The sequence below is a fragment of the Brachyhypopomus gauderio genome, chromosome 2 (genome assembly GCF_052324685.1).
Source record: "Brachyhypopomus gauderio isolate BG-103 chromosome 2, BGAUD_0.2, whole genome shotgun sequence".
Lineage (NCBI taxonomy): Eukaryota > Metazoa > Chordata > Actinopteri > Gymnotiformes > Hypopomidae > Brachyhypopomus > Brachyhypopomus gauderio.
Window position 1 is genome coordinate 24,033,841 of NC_135212.1, and position 17,020 is coordinate 24,050,860.

Here is a 17,020-nt window from a genome sequence, read left to right on the forward strand (position 1 = left end):
CGACCAAGTTTTTTTTCTCTCACTCAGTGTGGTGTAGAGTAGAAGTATGCCGTGTGTGTGTGTGTGTGTGTGTGTGTGTGTGTGTGTGTGTGTGTGTGTGTGTGTGTGTGTGTGTGTGTGCGCAGTGTGTGTGTGCCGTGTATATGTGTGGTAGGGAGCCAGATGCCGAATGTTAAGTAGATGGGGATGCCAGACAGAAAGGTGGCAGACGCATGCTGGCTGCTCAGAGAACAAAAAGAGCAGACAATAAAGTAGGAGAGTTAGAGGGGAGGGAGGGAGACCGCAGAGGCAGTGGAGTTCAGCTCCAGTCTTGCTGTCAGACGCAGTGCCCTTGACAACCTCTACTGAAGACTCACCTTAGACAGCAAAAACACCCCAGCTGAACTGCCACAGAGAGCTCAAACACACACACACGCACACAATCAAGAACACACTGACCGGTGATCTGTCCATCAGCTCTCTACTGGACTGTCAGAAGAGCTGCCTCACCCCTAAAGCAAGAGCTGTACCCTCCTCTGCTTTTAAAGATAGAGCCCTAAGCTACGTTACCCAGTCCTTCAGGTCAATGCAAAATACAGATGTGTCATTTTAAATCCAGATGTACCAGTGATGTGGTGTGTATTCAGAGATGAGGATGTCTGAACCCAGAAACTCCTGGCTGGTCCAGAGAGGCATGTAGATGCTCGCTGCCTGCAACACGCACCACACACACTAATAAGATTGTGAGAGAAATTAAATTGAAAGAGGTTCTAAAGGCTAAAGTGAATATCCACTACTGAACATGTCATCTTGCGTCTGTGCTTGTGTGTATGTGTGTGTGCATTTGTGTCTGTCAGCTACTATGGATGAACATAAGGCCTTAAATGTGCATAAAATGTGACCACATGTAGAAATGACAAGGACTACTAAGTTCAATCACTAACCAGATTCAAATGTATTCTTATAAAGATCATCATAGCCTTACCACACCTACCACTGCACCTGTTGTGACACTGTAGATTCCCAAGCAGGAGCAGGATAAACTCAAAGCCCCATCAGTCCAGGAGTCTGTGTGTACTGCCAGGAATGCCCCTGCATCTATTAAAGCAGATCTGGGAAGTGAAGTATTTATAGCAGCCGCTTACACTGAGAGGAAATGCTGCCGTATCTGTCGAAACCAAGGGGAAAAAAAAAATTCTAAAATCCTTTTTTTGCATTAGCGTGTCAGCGGCATGCGTCTGCTACCCCGGCGCTCTGTTGCACTCTTTAGGCATGCTCCAGTGGAAAGCCATTTGGCCCGACAATGTTGAATTGGCCCAAAGCTTGCCTCATGGTCTGTGTCAGCCACTGTTGTAGTTATTCTCAGGGATATGGGAGACCCCTCTCCTTTGGGGGGAGGGGCTACAGCTACCTGGGCGGAGCATGGGGCGGAGCTGTGGTGGCCTGCAGAGAGACTGCTCTCTGATAAATTGATAGTGAGCTTTCTGGAAGGCAGCAGCGATTGGTGGAACATTCCAAGCCAGTGAACCTTTTTTTCACCTACATGATAGGTGAAATCAAAAGCTTAGGAAGAGAGAGAGAGAGAGAGAGAGAGAGAGAGAGAGAGAGAGAGAGAGAGAGAGAGAGAGAGAGAACGATCGAACCCTGCCTTAATGTAAGATGTGGCTCATGTCTAGGGTTGAGTTTGCACAACCCACACACGGATATACGGATATTACATTTGCAGACATATACACACACAAACCCGTGACAGGAGAGGAGTATGTGCATGTGGAAGCTTCCTCTTTAGTTAGCATTTAACCTGTTATCTGTCTGCATTTACAACATGGATCTTAAAACAGTGTCATGATAGATCATTTGAATTGCAAATGATAGCTGGCTAGGTCTGTGTGACTCCTTTGGCTGTTTTGAACACTAAAATCATTACATATTTGACAGAATCATTTTTTGGAGGGAGTTCAACTTTTGGAGCAGCTGTATAATTCCATGTATGATTGATTCCAGTGATGCACTTCCATCTTATGAAGCATTCTCCTGCACACAGCTCAGTTTTGCTCTCTTAAAAGTGTTAGCAGGCCACAGTGGATAATTTCTGTGGCAATGAACAGCTTTATAAGTGAATAGCCTGATGAATAATATATAATGAATAGCCTTATAAGTGTCTTTTAGGAGTTCCATTCCCAGTGGTGTGTTTCAAACACGATGTAGCTCTATCTATCTATCTATCTATCTATCTATCTATCTATCTATCTATCTATCTATCTATCTATCTATCTATCTATCTATCTATCTATCTATCTACCTATCTATCTATCTATCTATCTATCTATCTATCTATCTATCTATCTATCTATCTATCTATCATTTACATTACCGGTTGTGTTACTAGTGGTACCAGTCTGTGGTATGTCATATTTATGTAAACGCTCCTCCCTAACAGAACAATCTTCCCTGAGGCTACAGAAAGACTGTTTAGCAGGCAGGGCCTCACAGGCATAGTACAGACAATATTTCAACAAAAAGCATGTAAAGACTGTCGGCGCTTAGAAGATGGGAGGAAAGGTGTGTGTCTGTTTGTGTGTGAGGGAAATGTCATGCATGCCTAAATGCTGGCACCAGCACATCCACAAATTCTAATGCATAAGTCACGGTGTGTGTATGTTTATACATCTGCATGTTCGACTATGCACCCTCTTAGAATGATGAACACTGATCTTTGGGGTTCAACAAGTCAAATCTCCACAGGTGCAGTTCAACATTATTGCAGCATTGTGTTGTGTATATATATACGGTATTCCCTGTAGCATTGTTCTGTAGTTTACGAATGCCAGGACGATGACGTAGGCTTTGTTAAATGGCCATAAGAATATTCATCTCAGACTGTTATCATCTTCGGGTTTGATTACTTAATCTTCCCCAGCTGAAAATTGATCTATCCCATGAGCCTTAACTGTGGTGTGTATGCTATTACTTTTTACATTCTCCTGAAATCTGCCCTGTCTTCGTGAGGCACTGTGACTGAAGATAGCAGCTTTTCCCACAACTGAGGCAGACTGTCTAAACCAGGAAGACCCGTCTGTGGGGTGAGACAGGGATGAGGAAGCATCCCTCTCTCTGTGGCCTCACTGGATGTCTGGAGCGATCCACTCATGGGCCCTCGGGGGGGTGATTTAGGATACCGGATGTGGATGTGGTTGAATGCAGCCTGGGGTCCCGCCACAAGTCCCCTTGGGGTCCAATAGTGGTGGTAGCTACCGGCTCGCTCTAAAGAAGACTTCTGGTAACCTGAGATTGGATCAGAAAACACACACACACACACACACACTCTTTAAATAGTTTGGGGTTGCAATCTTACTGTTAGGATTATGGGCTCTAAATGTGTATGAAAGTGTTTAGGTTAAGAATAAATCAAAGAAAAAATTTCAGCCACTTGCTGGATTGATGGAGTTCTGTGGAGATTTTGTGTTGGGCTACTCAAAGTTGAGAAGGGTCCTTTGAAAAGCTGAGATCACCTCAGTCTTAGGTCCTCTGCAGTGTTATGGCTGGACCTATGTGTTTTCACAAAGCAGTGTTTTTGTGTCATGGTCTCTCAGTATTTCATGAATAGAGGCTTACACCATAGCTCTGAAATCTGTGAGGGAATGATTGCACAAAACCACCTGTTACTTCTAGTGGAGAAAAACAAGGTAGGCAAATGCATTTCCCATTATTGCTTATTAAACTTTTGATGATGTCTATATTTAAAAAAATGCATTTGGTATTGTTGGATGACCTTGTTTCTTCAGCCGTGACAACAATCTAATGCGGCTGTGTGCGGTCTCGAAAAACGTATTCACGTTAACAACCGTGACACATTTTGGCTTTCGTATAGATGTTCTAAGCCAGTCATTCGCGTTGTTTCCAGAATGTTTCTCCTCTTGTGCATTTCAATGCCAGAATTGCCTAACAGCCTTCATAAAACAAGCGAGCGACGCTTTTTAGCTCGGCATCCAGTTTGTCTCCAAAAAAATTTAATTCTTTCTCTCCTTGCATCCGCTTGTTCCTCCTTTGCTTTGAGCACTGCTTAACCGGCTGGAAAGGGGGCATATGTAATTACCATAGTTACAGCTTCCCCCTCCTAGTCCCTGCGCCACGGAGGACTTGTTTACCACGTTTCTACTCTAGACTCAATAACATGTCAATCATAAGGAACCTCCCCCGTTGGTCTACAATTGGTCCTGCAGACATTCCTCTCAGTTTACCTCCTGGTTCCGCCCCTTTCGGTTCAGCAACGAGAGCTGGAGCAATCTTGCCGCGTGATTCAGCTATTGATGCGGTGCTAGTATCCTGCAAGCGTTTCGAGTGGTGTAAGGGAATACATTTGTAAATACATTTATGACATTGCGTGCAATTACAAATGCATATTCAGCTGCATGAGCTAAAGATGTGGAGTTAATCCAAAGGATTAAAAAAACCTGCTACAGTTCCACCTAAGAGCTATGACAAGGTTATATATTACTTAGCAAAAACAACTAAAAATCCCACGGGCATATCTAAAACACTAAACACTTTCATTATCTCTATCTGGGTTTTCTGCTAAAATAATCGCCTTCTGACCTTGCATTAGTTAAAACTAGCACGTTTTTGTCTTGTTTTCATAGACATCTGAGATCGCTTTGATGTACGTCACGTCCAATGGGAATATGCGTGGACAACAAAGAATCGTATATTTAGAGACATTCGTGATTTCTGTGTCGTTTGGCAGTGTATGGACTTGGCTGCTGTGTGATGTGTCTTGTGCATGTGGAGAAAACACACGTACGACACGTAGCCATGGGCGGGGTGAAATGTCCGTCCCTATGTAAACATTGTAGTAATGGGATTTGTATCCGTGCGGCTTTGAACAGCGAGGTAGTCTTTACTAGTAGCAATGGTAAAATAGAGGATTACTGCAGGAATGGAATAATTTAATGATTTACGCTTTTGCTTAATGGTACTTTGTAAAACGTGTCTTGCGCATCCTTGTCTGACAGGATGTTTGTTTTGCTACATTTCTACGCTTAATAAACATAATAATGACGGCGGTGGTAGGAGCTATGACGCCTGGCCGCACAATTAAGGGCATTGATGGCGTCATGTAATTCCAGATGTGGAGCTCGTGCTCGGCGCTGCTTCGTAAGGGTGAACCGCAGCGGGCTCTTACGGGCAAGCCTCGCGTGCTTGTTGGGCAAACGTGTCCCCTCCGCTCGTGTCGTCCGCATCCTCTCCGTTGCAGCAAGGTGATAGGTTTAGCCGTCTCTCTGTCGGTATGCGCTATAGTTATCCTGCACGGATCAGTATGTTTTATTGTCAGTGGGGCATAAACATTAAATGACTGTGTGTGTGTGTGTGTGTGTGTGTGTGTGTGTGGGGGGGGGGGGGGGGGGGGGATTGAGCTATTACGTGATGCACGACCTTTGCTGTACGTGATGAGAGCTACGTACGTTTCAGTTTGTATTCGGCGGTCACCCAGGACCACTTTGAACGACGCACATTGGTGGACTCGGCGTTTTCTTTAACTCTGTACCGGTTGTGTTGAAATGCTTCTTAATTCGCCGGCATTGCCGCCATGAAGTGCCAAAGCAAAATTATACCACCAGTTTACTCATTTGACAGAATACAAATTCTGTAAAAATACAAACGTTTCTTTGTCTCTTATTAGTCTGTAAATATACTGATGTAAGATTCCATAAAATTTCCTTAAAGGTTTTTTATAATGATGACTCTCAGCAAACACATTATACACAACCAAATCATTCCACTGTGAAACACGTGCACGAAGGAATGAATATAGTTCAGTCTATAAACAGCCTGTTATTTAAGATAAATGCTTTGTAGGCTCCATATTTCATCCAGTTGCAAAGCTGAATGCACCATTTTGTGACCAATCTCATTAAGTTCAATGACAAGAAAATTATAAAAATATATTGAATTTTAATATACTACCATTATTGTAATGTACACATCAGTTCATTAAAGGACTATGCATAAAAACAAACTCACATTCTGCTTTTGTAAAGACTCATCTAACCAGCCCCCTCTCCGTCACCCTCCATCCACCTCCATCTTTCTCCATCCACCTCCATCTTTCTCCATCCACCTCCATCCCTCTCCATCACCTTCCAACCCTCTCCATCACCCTCCATCCACCTCCATCCCTCTCCATCACCTTCCAACCCTCTCCATCTTTCTCCATCCACCTCCATCCCTCTCCATCACCCTCCATCTCTATCCCTTCAGTGTTCTCAACTTTGTTACTCTGACCATTGCAGTGAACAAGTGGATGAACATTCTGCTCCTTGTTTATACTCTTTCTTAGAACATTCTGGGCATTTTTTGTACAGTCCTTTGGTAAAATGGTGACCAGAAGCCTTGGAAACGACATCCAAGTGTGTCAGTGGGCTTTTGCCAGGCCACTAACACTATGTTTTTACAGTCCTCCTTATTTCCTGCACTGGTTCTGAGGGATATTACACTGAGGCGGCTGGGAAGGGCCTTCATGTCCATTGCTGTCCCACTGCCGGACCAAACATGTGTGTGGCTCTTCATGTGTCAACACGGGCAGTGAGCGTGTGTGTGTGTGTGTGTGTGTGTGTGTGTGTGTGTGGCTATTGCATGAATGTTTGTGTTTCCTCCACACTGCCAGTCAAATGGGGCAGTGAGAGATACTTTCTCTTCTGTGCTGAGAAATAAAGACAGGATCCATCTAATCAGGTCAGGCCCATGTTCCCAGCAGGCTGTGGGGCTCTTTACGAAGGGCCCTGCTGAGGCAAGACACTGACATCTTTCCTAAGCTGCGGGCTGGCCGAGCCAGCGAGGTTACTCTATAAATTATGTCTCCTTTCATCTCTCCCTCCTTGTGTTGTGTGACACTGTTCAGACGCCATCTGTGGCAAATCAGTGCAGTGTTTCTTCACGTACTCCTTATGCAGGCTAAGAAGAAATGGACATCTTACTTATATTTACCTATTTCAATGCGTTAAATTGATAAAACACATGAGTCGGAGCCAAAGCTGTCTGTTACATTGTCTCTGCAGTGAGATCCTCACATGCGTGGTGTCCAGAGGGCTTGTGTGTCCCTGCCACAGTCTTTCAGGCTGCTTTGGGCTTCTTTCTTAGGCAGGAAGTGGGCTCTGTGCATGCCCGGGTGAATGCCCGCCACGCTGGACACTGCTGCTTGTGGGGCCTGGCTGTAGAAGAGGTCACACGCCACCAAGCCGTCCAAAAACAAAGGCACACACGTCTTGTGTTTGGTCACAGTGGGAAATGAGGACGATTTGCAGTGCGCTCTCTCAAGGGCTCTCACCCTCCCTCACTCCCTCGCTTTCTCTTTCCCTCCCTCACTCCCTCGCTTTCTCCCTCCCTCACTCCCTCGCTTTCTCTCTCCCTCCCTCACTCCCTCGCTTTCTCTCTCCCTCCCTCACTCCCTCGCTTTCTCTCTCCCTCCCTCACTCCCTCGCTTTCTCTCTCCCTCCCTCACTCCCTCGCTTTCTCTTTCCCTCCCTCACTCCCTCGCTTTCTCTCTCCCTCCCTCACTCCCTCGCTTTCTCTCTCCCTCCCTCACTCCTTCGCTTTCTCTTTCCCTCCCTCACTCCCTGCTTCTCTCTGTCCTTATTTGTTTATATCTTCCTTCTTCTCTTCATAAGTGGAAGGTATGCATGTTTGAGAGAACACCCCCCCCCCCCCCCCCCCCCCCAATTCCATAGAAATGGCATGAAACCTTGTTTGCTTGTTGGGATGAGAGGCACTTCTAGCTTGCCTGCGCTGCCCCCTTTTGGAGGTATTCTATGCCGACAGACAGCTTCCCTTGCCCGTAGCGTCCCCTCCCCCCTCTCCGCAGCAGCAGTGCCGACTGTCCGCATGCACCAGCAGGAAGCCTTTACCTACAGCTTGGCTTCTGGAGGGTTCAAAGGCAGTTCCCTTTCTGGGTGGGAGCGAGATATTCCAGGCGAAAGAAGCAAACGCTCGACTGCAGTTGGAATTAGAGCTGGAAAGGGTGCAGCTATTAATAGCCCATAAAAGGGCCATATGGCTATTTAAGGCAAAGCAGCTCTCATTCCCCGGCCCTCACGTTGGTGGTTATGTATGTGCGGCTCCGTCTTCACGGTCACGGCTGCTTATCCATTCCCATTCAGAACGCATGCAGGTGTTTTTCGAAAAGTGACTCATGCCTTTCTGCGCAGTCACAGAGCCTGTGACTGGCTTGCTCTTCGTTTGCATTCTGGGGAATGGTAGGCAAGAGACAGGGTGGTGTCAGCCCTCGTCAGCAGGGCCCGTGGAGGGGTGGTGTTAGCTGTGCAGTACACTTGTTTTATTGTCGAGTTTCTCACGCTCGTGAAGGAAGCTGATCTGTGTTGGCCGCGAGCAAGCCGGAGCTCCATGTTGGAAGCCAGATCATGTGTGTTTTTGGTTTCATCACAGTCCCCCAAACCCATCTACAACAACACGGGACTGTTGTTCAAAAGATTTTTTACAGATTCTTAACTGCTAGTAGGAAATGATGATCTTGCAGTGGTCAAAGACAAAGACCAATTTGGCTTAAATCAAGCTGTTGCAAAAATGGGCCTTTGTTTGATATGAATATGTATTTGAACTAGTAATTTGATATGAAACATGTGGAATCTTTTGTGGACTACTGAACTTTCTCTATACTTAAAACAAAAGGGTTCTTAAAAGTGTTTTCCCCCTATCCTGTGGATGTGATCATTTAAATACAAAGGGTTTTTACTGTTGAATATATGTGAAGGGTTCATTGAAGTGTCTTTGGCACAGACATTGAGGTCCACATTAGTAGTCCAGTGGTTCTGCTCCTGACACCTCAGCGTAACACCAGGTTCTAATATTCACCATTCTCTGATATAGAGAATATCACATCAAACATCACCCTTTGAGATTAGGGGGTAAGAGCTCTTTAGGACATCAATAAAAAGCTTCTGTGTATTAGCTAGAATATATTACAGACTTTACTGCTAAAAAGTATCATAGACCTAAAGTCCTTTTTGATTTTTATTAAATCCACTGATCCCAATATCTCCACAGATACCTGTGAAATATTCAAGAATTTATTTTTAGCTAAGAGAGAACACAGACTTCACCTGAGAGAATAGATCTCAGACTTTACCTTCTTATGTTGATGTTAATCACCATCCTTTGCCCAAGACGGTTTTAACCAGTTCAAGCTTGTTTGGGTTGGCTGGTATAACCGCCAGTATCACACTTCCGCTCTTTAGCCTAAGACATACTGATTTACAATCTCATGCAAACACTAAGGTTAGGGATTTTAATCCATCTGGATAGCCTAGAATAGCCTGAACTAAAGTTCATGATGTTAGTGGGGATTACGTATGCTACTGGTAGGAGTTCATAATACACAGAGTCCTGTACATGAAGTCCAAGTTGCTGGTGGTCATTTGGGTGGAGCTCCTGGGTCGCGGTGGGCCTAGTGGCCCAATTGGACCCGATTGCCAGATTTGCCTGATTGACTCAGCTCCTGAGCCATAGGAGCCAACTACACTGTGGCTGTTGCCATTTCCACCTCTGGCTACCCCTCTACCCCTCTATCCCTATATCCCTCTACCCCTCTATCCTATATCCCTCTACCCCTCTATCCTTATATCCCTCTACCCCTCTATCCTATTTCCCTATATCCCTGTTTCCCTCTGCCCACTCCTCTCTCCCAGATCCTCTTAATAGGCCCTAACTGAAATAATATTTATCTGTAGCAAGTCCAGAGCTGCAGTTTACTAACTAGGCTGGGTCGCAGCAGGGCAGTGCTGGGATGGGCTCCCGATCCCTGCCACTCACACCCCTCTCCCTCTATCAGCCATTTACAGGCTGCTGATCTGACCCAGTGTTTGACCTCTGACCTCCACTCAGGAAATAAATATGAGTGTCCTGAGTGCACTGAGCCTAACTGGTGTGCACCCACCACTCCACTGCAGTGTGTGGTGTGGGATATAACTCTAATAACAGGGTGTTTTATTGAACTGTTTTAGCTCTCAGGGAACTAAACATCCTAAACATTTGTCTGACAGGAATAGTGAACCCAGTATGTTGCATTTAAATGTTTGATGTCTTTTACTTAGCTGTGTAATGTCTGTGATTATGATACTCTCTTCCCTTCCGTCGCCGCTAACCTGATCTTTTCTTGTTTTCTCCGTGTGTGTGTGTGTGTGTGTATCCATGCGTGTGTATCTGTGTGTTTGCCCTCCAGTGTGCCAAGCAAAATGTGAAAGTCGGGCGTGCACGGACTCGGGCGAGTGCTGTCACAGCGAGTGCCTGGGGAGCTGCACGGAAGCGGGCAGTGATAGGGCGTGTGCTGCCTGCCAGCACTACTACCACGAGGGCCGCTGCGTTCCAGACTGCCCGCCAGGCACCTACCGCTTTGAGGGCTGGCGCTGTATCACCATGGATACCTGCGCCCGGGTACACCTGCCCAGTGAGGTGGACTTTGTCATCCATGACGGCGAATGCATGCCCGAGTGCCCACCCGGTTTCACCCGGAACGAGAGTGAGAGGTGCGGTCCTCCTTTGACGTTTACACCCACATATACGCCTACTCTCGTCCTGGGGCTCTGGGAGTAGCCAGAACTTCCATTGGTTCCCTGTCTTCTGCTTTGCCAGAGTGCCTAGAGTAATAACTAATCAAGTTTCATATGTAAGCATAAATAAGTTTGTGAAAACTGATCTTTGGTTGTAGAGCTATTTGAATCCCCACTTAGTATCTTATTTAGAAGTAAATAATGGTGGATGCATCTCTAGTGCCTGCATTAGGCATCGAGGTGATTGATGCTTCAGTGTAAGCTGGCTCGCTAAACTGTGGTAAATAATTCAGCTGACTTCCACATGCTCTGTTCCCATGTCAAACTCTTCAGGCTTTTCGCCATGACATGGAATCCCTCGATGTGAAAGGTTTTGTTTTGACATTAATGGCTCCAGGCTGCAGATGTGCGAAAAAAAAGTATTAAACTTGGTTGGATGTGTTGTTCACTGAGCAAACCACAATGAGCATTTATTGGTAACCTTGTAATGTGCTTTTCCTGGTAGTCATAAGGCCTAAGTGTAACATTTATAACCAGGGTGAAGAACCTTCAGTTCCTGAGCTGTGGCCTCTGCTCTCTTCTGAACTAGAGGAAGAAAAGTTGATTGTTAGCAGTGTACCTTCACTGGACTGTTTCACTCTTCAGTGAGGCTTTTTAAAACTGCCTCATTCTTCTTTGAGCCCTTTTAATGCTAAGTTCAGACAAGGTCTTGGCCCACGAACACTGTGCCCCTGTTTTTTAACATTAAATGAGCTAAGTAAGACTCGATTGCATTATAATCCTGTTATGGGTTGTGCTTTACTTAGCCGTTTAAGGCCTGTTCTTGATGGTTTCTATTACACTCTTTCTCCACTCTTTCTCTCTTTCTTTCTCTCACTCATTCTGATCCCCTCCCCCTCTCCTACTCCATCTCTATATCACTCTTCCCATCCTGCAGTATGTTTTGCAGTGCATGCGACGGCCTGTGTGATAAGGTCTGTGAGACTAAAACCATTGACTCGGTGGATGCTGCCCAATCTCTGCAGGGCTGCACCGTCATCAGGGGAAACCTGCACATCAACATCCGCCGGGGCAGTAAGTACCCCCCCACACCCCCACCCCACCCCACCCTCGTCCTGACCACACCCCACCTTCATCACTCTCACCCAGGGACATCTCGGAGTCACGCCTTGTGCAAAGCCACCCATGGAGGCAGACATGTTCCAGGCACTGGTAGCTTAGCTGAGCTGATCTAAAAGACCAAAGATCCAGTTTCTAGGATCAGTTATCACATCATCTTATCGTACGATTTAGCAGACCTCACCCTGTGTGAAAAACAGAGCCTGAGTGTTTCAGATGGATATATTACTTCATAGAGTAGAACTTGAGAGGTTCAAATGCAGTAGTGGTTCTTATGGGTTCATTCGTATGTTTCTCCTGACTGCTGTTGTGTCACCTCTCTCTGTCTCTCTCTCTCCCTCTCTCTCTCTCTCTCTCTCTCTCCCTTTATTTCTCTCCTGTTTCTTCTCTACCAAGATAACATTGCATCAGAGCTGGAAAGTTTCATGGGGCTGATCCAGGTGGTGACGGGCTATGTGAGGATCAAACATTCCCACACTTTGAGGTCTCTGTCTTTCCTGAAGAGTCTGCGTTACATCAACGGAGAAGAGCTCTTGGATGGGTGAGACTGGACAACGCCTCCCACACCCGTGTTTCGCTCTCTGTGTGGCTACAGCATAGTGGCATAGTCATGTGACCCAAGAATGGCTTCTTTCTTGCCAGTAATACGCACCTGCTTGGATGGGATATAGTGGATGGTTGCCCATGTGTTTATTTAAATGAAAGATTTTACGTGTGCCACCTACCATGCACACACACACACACACACACCCACAGCCAGTTGGTGCTCATATGGGAACAGGCCTGACCTTCAGGTCGTTTGGCCAGTATGTAGCCTGTCCTTTCTACTTCTGATGTTAGAAAAAAAGTTACATTGCTTGCAGGTTCCCAACTTTTGAAAAGCATTACTAAAAGTCTTTGCAGGTTTCCATAGGAACATATGAAAGTGAGGGAATGTTCATCATGCTGGAATGTACCACTGTGAGGATCCCAACAAAACCAGCACAGCCGATGCTCTTTGTACGCAAACACATTTGCTTAAAGTTTTAAATGCAGATACTCTGTACATTTATTTACAATAAAGTAAGATCAACTGAAACATTTAGGAGGGGACGTTGGCCTCCTGCATGGTGTCAGTTCCATCTGATGTCATCTGTATGGGGGGGTTTTGGAGGAGGAGGTGGAGGGTTCGTGGGAAAGCGTGGCAGACCCCGCTCGCCTGCCCCCTCCTCCCTGCTCCCTGCCCCCTCCCCCCCCGCTCGCCTGCCCCCTCCTCCCTCCTCCCTGCCCCCTCCTCCTTCCTCCCTGCTCCCTGCCCCCTCCTCCCCGCACGCCTGCCCCCCTCCTCCCTCCTCCCTGCTCCCTGCCCCCTCCTCCCTCCTCTGTGCTCCCCTTCGTCCTCTCAGGTTTCCTGCAGTAGAGGGCCTGTGTGAGCCAGCTGCATTCTCCACGTTCCTTAGCTGCTCTGTTGAACTGTTCATGTTCAAACTGTAGAGTGATTCCAGAGTTTCTCTGTTCTCACCTCTGTGTGTCTGTGGGTGGGTGGTTGTGGGTGTGCGCATGTTCATGCCTGTGTGTGTGTGGGTGTGTGTGTGTGTGTGTGTGAGGGAGAAAGAGAGAGAGAGAAAGGGAAGCAGAACATGATGAAACACAATATGCACACACACATGCCACAGTGTAAGTTTATTTGTCTTATGCCAAAGCTGAATTGTTGCAACAACCTCGTTTTCTTTAGTTTTCTGCTTTGAGGTTAAAGTGCAGATAGGTGCTGTGCGTCTAATCCTCTGACCTCACTGACCCTGCCCCCCACAGCATGTACGCCTTCTCCGCCTTGGACAACCAGCACCTGCAGTACCTGTGGGACTGGCCGAAGCACAACCTGACCATACGCAGCGGAAAGCTGTTCTTCCGCTCCAACCCCAAGCTCTGCGTGTCCGAGATCCGAAAGATGTGGGAGAACACGGGCATCGCATTCAAGATGGAGGGAGATGACATCCGTAATAACGGCGAGAGGGCCAGCTGTGCGTTGAAGTCCTGCTTTGTCTGAGTGGCTTTCTTATCCATTCTTCTAGTCGCCTGTTTTCTAGTGTATTTGTGTTCTGTTTTTTCCCCATATTTTTGATTATCACCTCAGATATAGAATTATGAAAGATATATTCTACTTTACCATCTGTAATGTATCTCTGCATTCAGTTCAACAAGATGGTGGTTCCATTATTTTTGTTGAAACAGTGAACATCACTAACTGAATCCCTCTCATACCTTTTGCACAAGGTGAGAGTCACATCCTGAAGTTCAAGTCCAACCACACACAGAGCAATCGTATAAAGCTCACGTGGGAACGCTACCGACCACCTGACTACCGAGACCTGATCAGTTTCATAGTCTACTACAAGGAGGCGTAAGTGTTGGTATGGGGTGCTGGACTGAGAGATGGGCCCGGACCTAAACAGAATCCAGCACATGCTAAAATCTTTTCCTATTAAGGACATTTTCTTTTACTACATAAATATTATCCATTGCATTTTGAGGTGAAAATAAAGCTAATTAAATGGATGAATGAATACATAAAGAAATTCTACAGAAACCTAAACAGCCAGCAAAACAATAATTTTCTAAAATAAATTAGAACATGCAGGAAAAACATGAAGCAAAGTTTCCAACTGAAGAGTTGAAAACAAAACCGAGCATGAACGTTGAATGAAAGAAATACAACATAGCATTATTATTAATTTCGGACAGTCACACAAACAGAAAGGGGTTTTAGAGGAACAAACATACATAAAAATACCCCCAGGTGGTATAGTGGGGGGGGGGGGGGGGGGGGGGGGGATAAGGGAAAGGTTCGTACAGTGCCACTGCTGTATGATAGAGACTACTGTTATAGCTTATAGTGCTATAAAAATAAGGCTTGTAAAACATAACAAGATGTATTAAATGGCATCAAAGATGGTAAGAAGGTGCCGTGGTTATAGGGTCTCATAGCTCAAGACCCCTCATGGTCTGTTTTGCTGCCGCAGGCCGTTCCAGAACATCACAGAGTTCGATGGTCAGGACGGCTGCGGGTCCAGCAGCTGGACCATGGTGGACGTGGACCTCCCTCAGGACAAGTCACTGGATCCAGGTGTGCTGCTCTACCCGCTGAAGCCCTGGACGCAGTACGCCATCTTTGTGAAGGCCATCACGCTGGTGGTGGAAGACAAACATATCCTGGGAGCCAAGAGTAAAGTCGTCTACATCCGCACCAAAGCTTCAGGTAGACTCTCACCTGGCACACCTGAACACCAAAGCTTCAGGTAGACTCTCACCTGGCACACATGAACACCAAAGCTTCAGGTAGACTCTCACCTGGCACACATGAACACCAAAGCTTCAGGTAGACTCACCTGGGACACATAAACACCAAAGCTTCAGGTAGACTCACCTGGGACACATGAACACCAAAGCTTCAGGTAGACTCTCACCTGGCACACCTGAACACCAAAGCTTCAGGTAGACTCACCTGGGACACATGAACACCAAAGCTTCAGGTAGACTCTCACCTGGCACTCATGAACACCAAAGCTTCAGGTAGACTCTCACCTGGCACTCATGAACACCAAAGCTTCAGGTAGACTCACCTGGGACACATGAACACCAAAGCTTCAGGTAGACTCACCTGGGACACATGAACACCAAAGCTTCAGGTAGACTCTCACCTGGCACACCTGAACACCAAAGCTTCAGGTAGACTCTCACCTGGCACACCTGAACACCAAAGCTTCAGGTAGACTCTCACCTGGCACACCTGAACACCAAAGCTTCAGGTAGACTCTCACCTGGCACACCTGAACACCAAAGCTTCAGGTAGACTCTCACCTGGCACACCTGAACACCAAAGCTTCAGGTAGACTCTCACCTGGCACTCATGAACACCAAAGCTTCAGGTAGACTCTCACCTGGCACTCATGAACACCAAAGCTTCAGGTACACTCTCACCTGGCACACCTGAACACCAAAGCTTCAGGTAGACTCTCACCTGGCACACCTGAACACCAGAGCTTCAGGTAGACTCTCACCTGGCACACATGAACACCAAAGCTTCAGGTAGACTCTCACCTGGCACACCTGAACACCAAAGCTTCGGGTAGACTTTCACCTGGCCCTCATGAACAGCAATACCTGTTGTGGAAGCAATATGGAGGGGTTTACATTTTTATGTAATTGAATATGCATGAATATATCAATTTCTAAAATTACTTCGAGAGAAGTTGTTTTTCAGGTGTTGGTCATGGTAAACAGGGAAAGCAGATGTTTTCTGAAATGATTTACTCAGATTTTTTTTTCTGTCAAATGAAGAAATATGATAATTTAAAAAAGGTTCATGTGTACTTAATTAGTCAACCAGGGAAGTTCCACAAATATCCAACTCTCTGTCTTTCTATGTTTCTCTCTTTGTCTGTTTTTCTCTCTCTTGTTTCTTGAAAACACATCCGATAGCATTTCTTAAAAGTATTTGAACATCTGTTAAATGTGTTCATACTGGGCAAGTCCCTGGATCCAAGTAACTGGATAAGACAGTAGTGATTTATGTCTATGGCTATGGGACATAAATATGGTCTGTTAACTATAACATTAAATATAGTAATCATATATAAACGTGTCATACAGACTAACTGCTGTTCTGTCTCCTTAATTGTACATAATGCATGGTTAGTTACAAAAGAAATAACTGAAAATGCCTCAATCATCTGAACATTTACAGTAGCTGAAAATACACAAGTGAAATACAGTATTATGGTGATGAAATCTGGCTCCCATTAGGACCCTGGAGCTGCAGGAAACCTTGGTTTTAGTCCTTCTTTGCTATGCGACTTTCCTTAGTTCCTTTCTGTCCAGCTGACCAGTGTGCTCACTCCACAGAGCCCTCGATGCCCCGGGATGCCCGGGCGTATGCCAACTCCTCCTCCTCCCTGGTGGTGAAGTGGTCTCCACCCGTCTCCCCAAATGGGAACTCCACCTTCTACCTGCTACGCTGGCAGCAGCAGCATGAGGACCGTGAACTCTACCTGCATAATTACTGCTCCAAAGGTGAGGTGACTGTCCCCTCCACCTGTAGACCTGTCCCCTCCACCTGTAGACCTGTCCCCTTCACCTGTAGACCTGTCCCCTCCACCTGTAGACCTGTCCCCTCCACCTGTAGACCTGTCCCCTTCACCTGTAGACCTGTCCCCTCCACCTGTAGACCTATCCCCTCCACCTGTAGACCTGTCCCCTCCACCTGTAGACCTGTCCCCTCCATCTGTAGACCTGTCCCCTCCACCTGTAGACCTGTCCCCTCCACCTGTAGACCTGTCCCCTTCACCTGTAGACCTGTCCCCTCCACCTGTAGACCTGTCCCCTCC

The 17,020-nt window shown here is 46.4% G+C and overlaps 1 protein-coding gene across 2 annotated transcripts in view; it reads left to right on the forward strand.

Annotated features, from left to right (window-relative positions):
* Positions 1-17,020, forward strand: part of igf1ra (insulin-like growth factor 1a receptor) — an 80,477-nt gene that overhangs the window by 46,683 nt on the left and 16,774 nt on the right. For both annotated transcript variants that reach the window (XM_076992200.1, XM_076992201.1), the window contains exons 3-9: positions 10,211-10,514; positions 11,476-11,612; positions 12,054-12,198; positions 13,449-13,657; positions 13,911-14,037; positions 14,657-14,892; positions 16,539-16,706. In XM_076992200.1, coding sequence (XP_076848315.1) covers positions 10,211-10,514; positions 11,476-11,612; positions 12,054-12,198; positions 13,449-13,657; positions 13,911-14,037; positions 14,657-14,892; positions 16,539-16,706 — 1,326 coding nt within the window. The remainder of the gene's footprint in view (positions 1-10,210; positions 10,515-11,475; positions 11,613-12,053; positions 12,199-13,448; positions 13,658-13,910; positions 14,038-14,656; positions 14,893-16,538; positions 16,707-17,020) is intronic.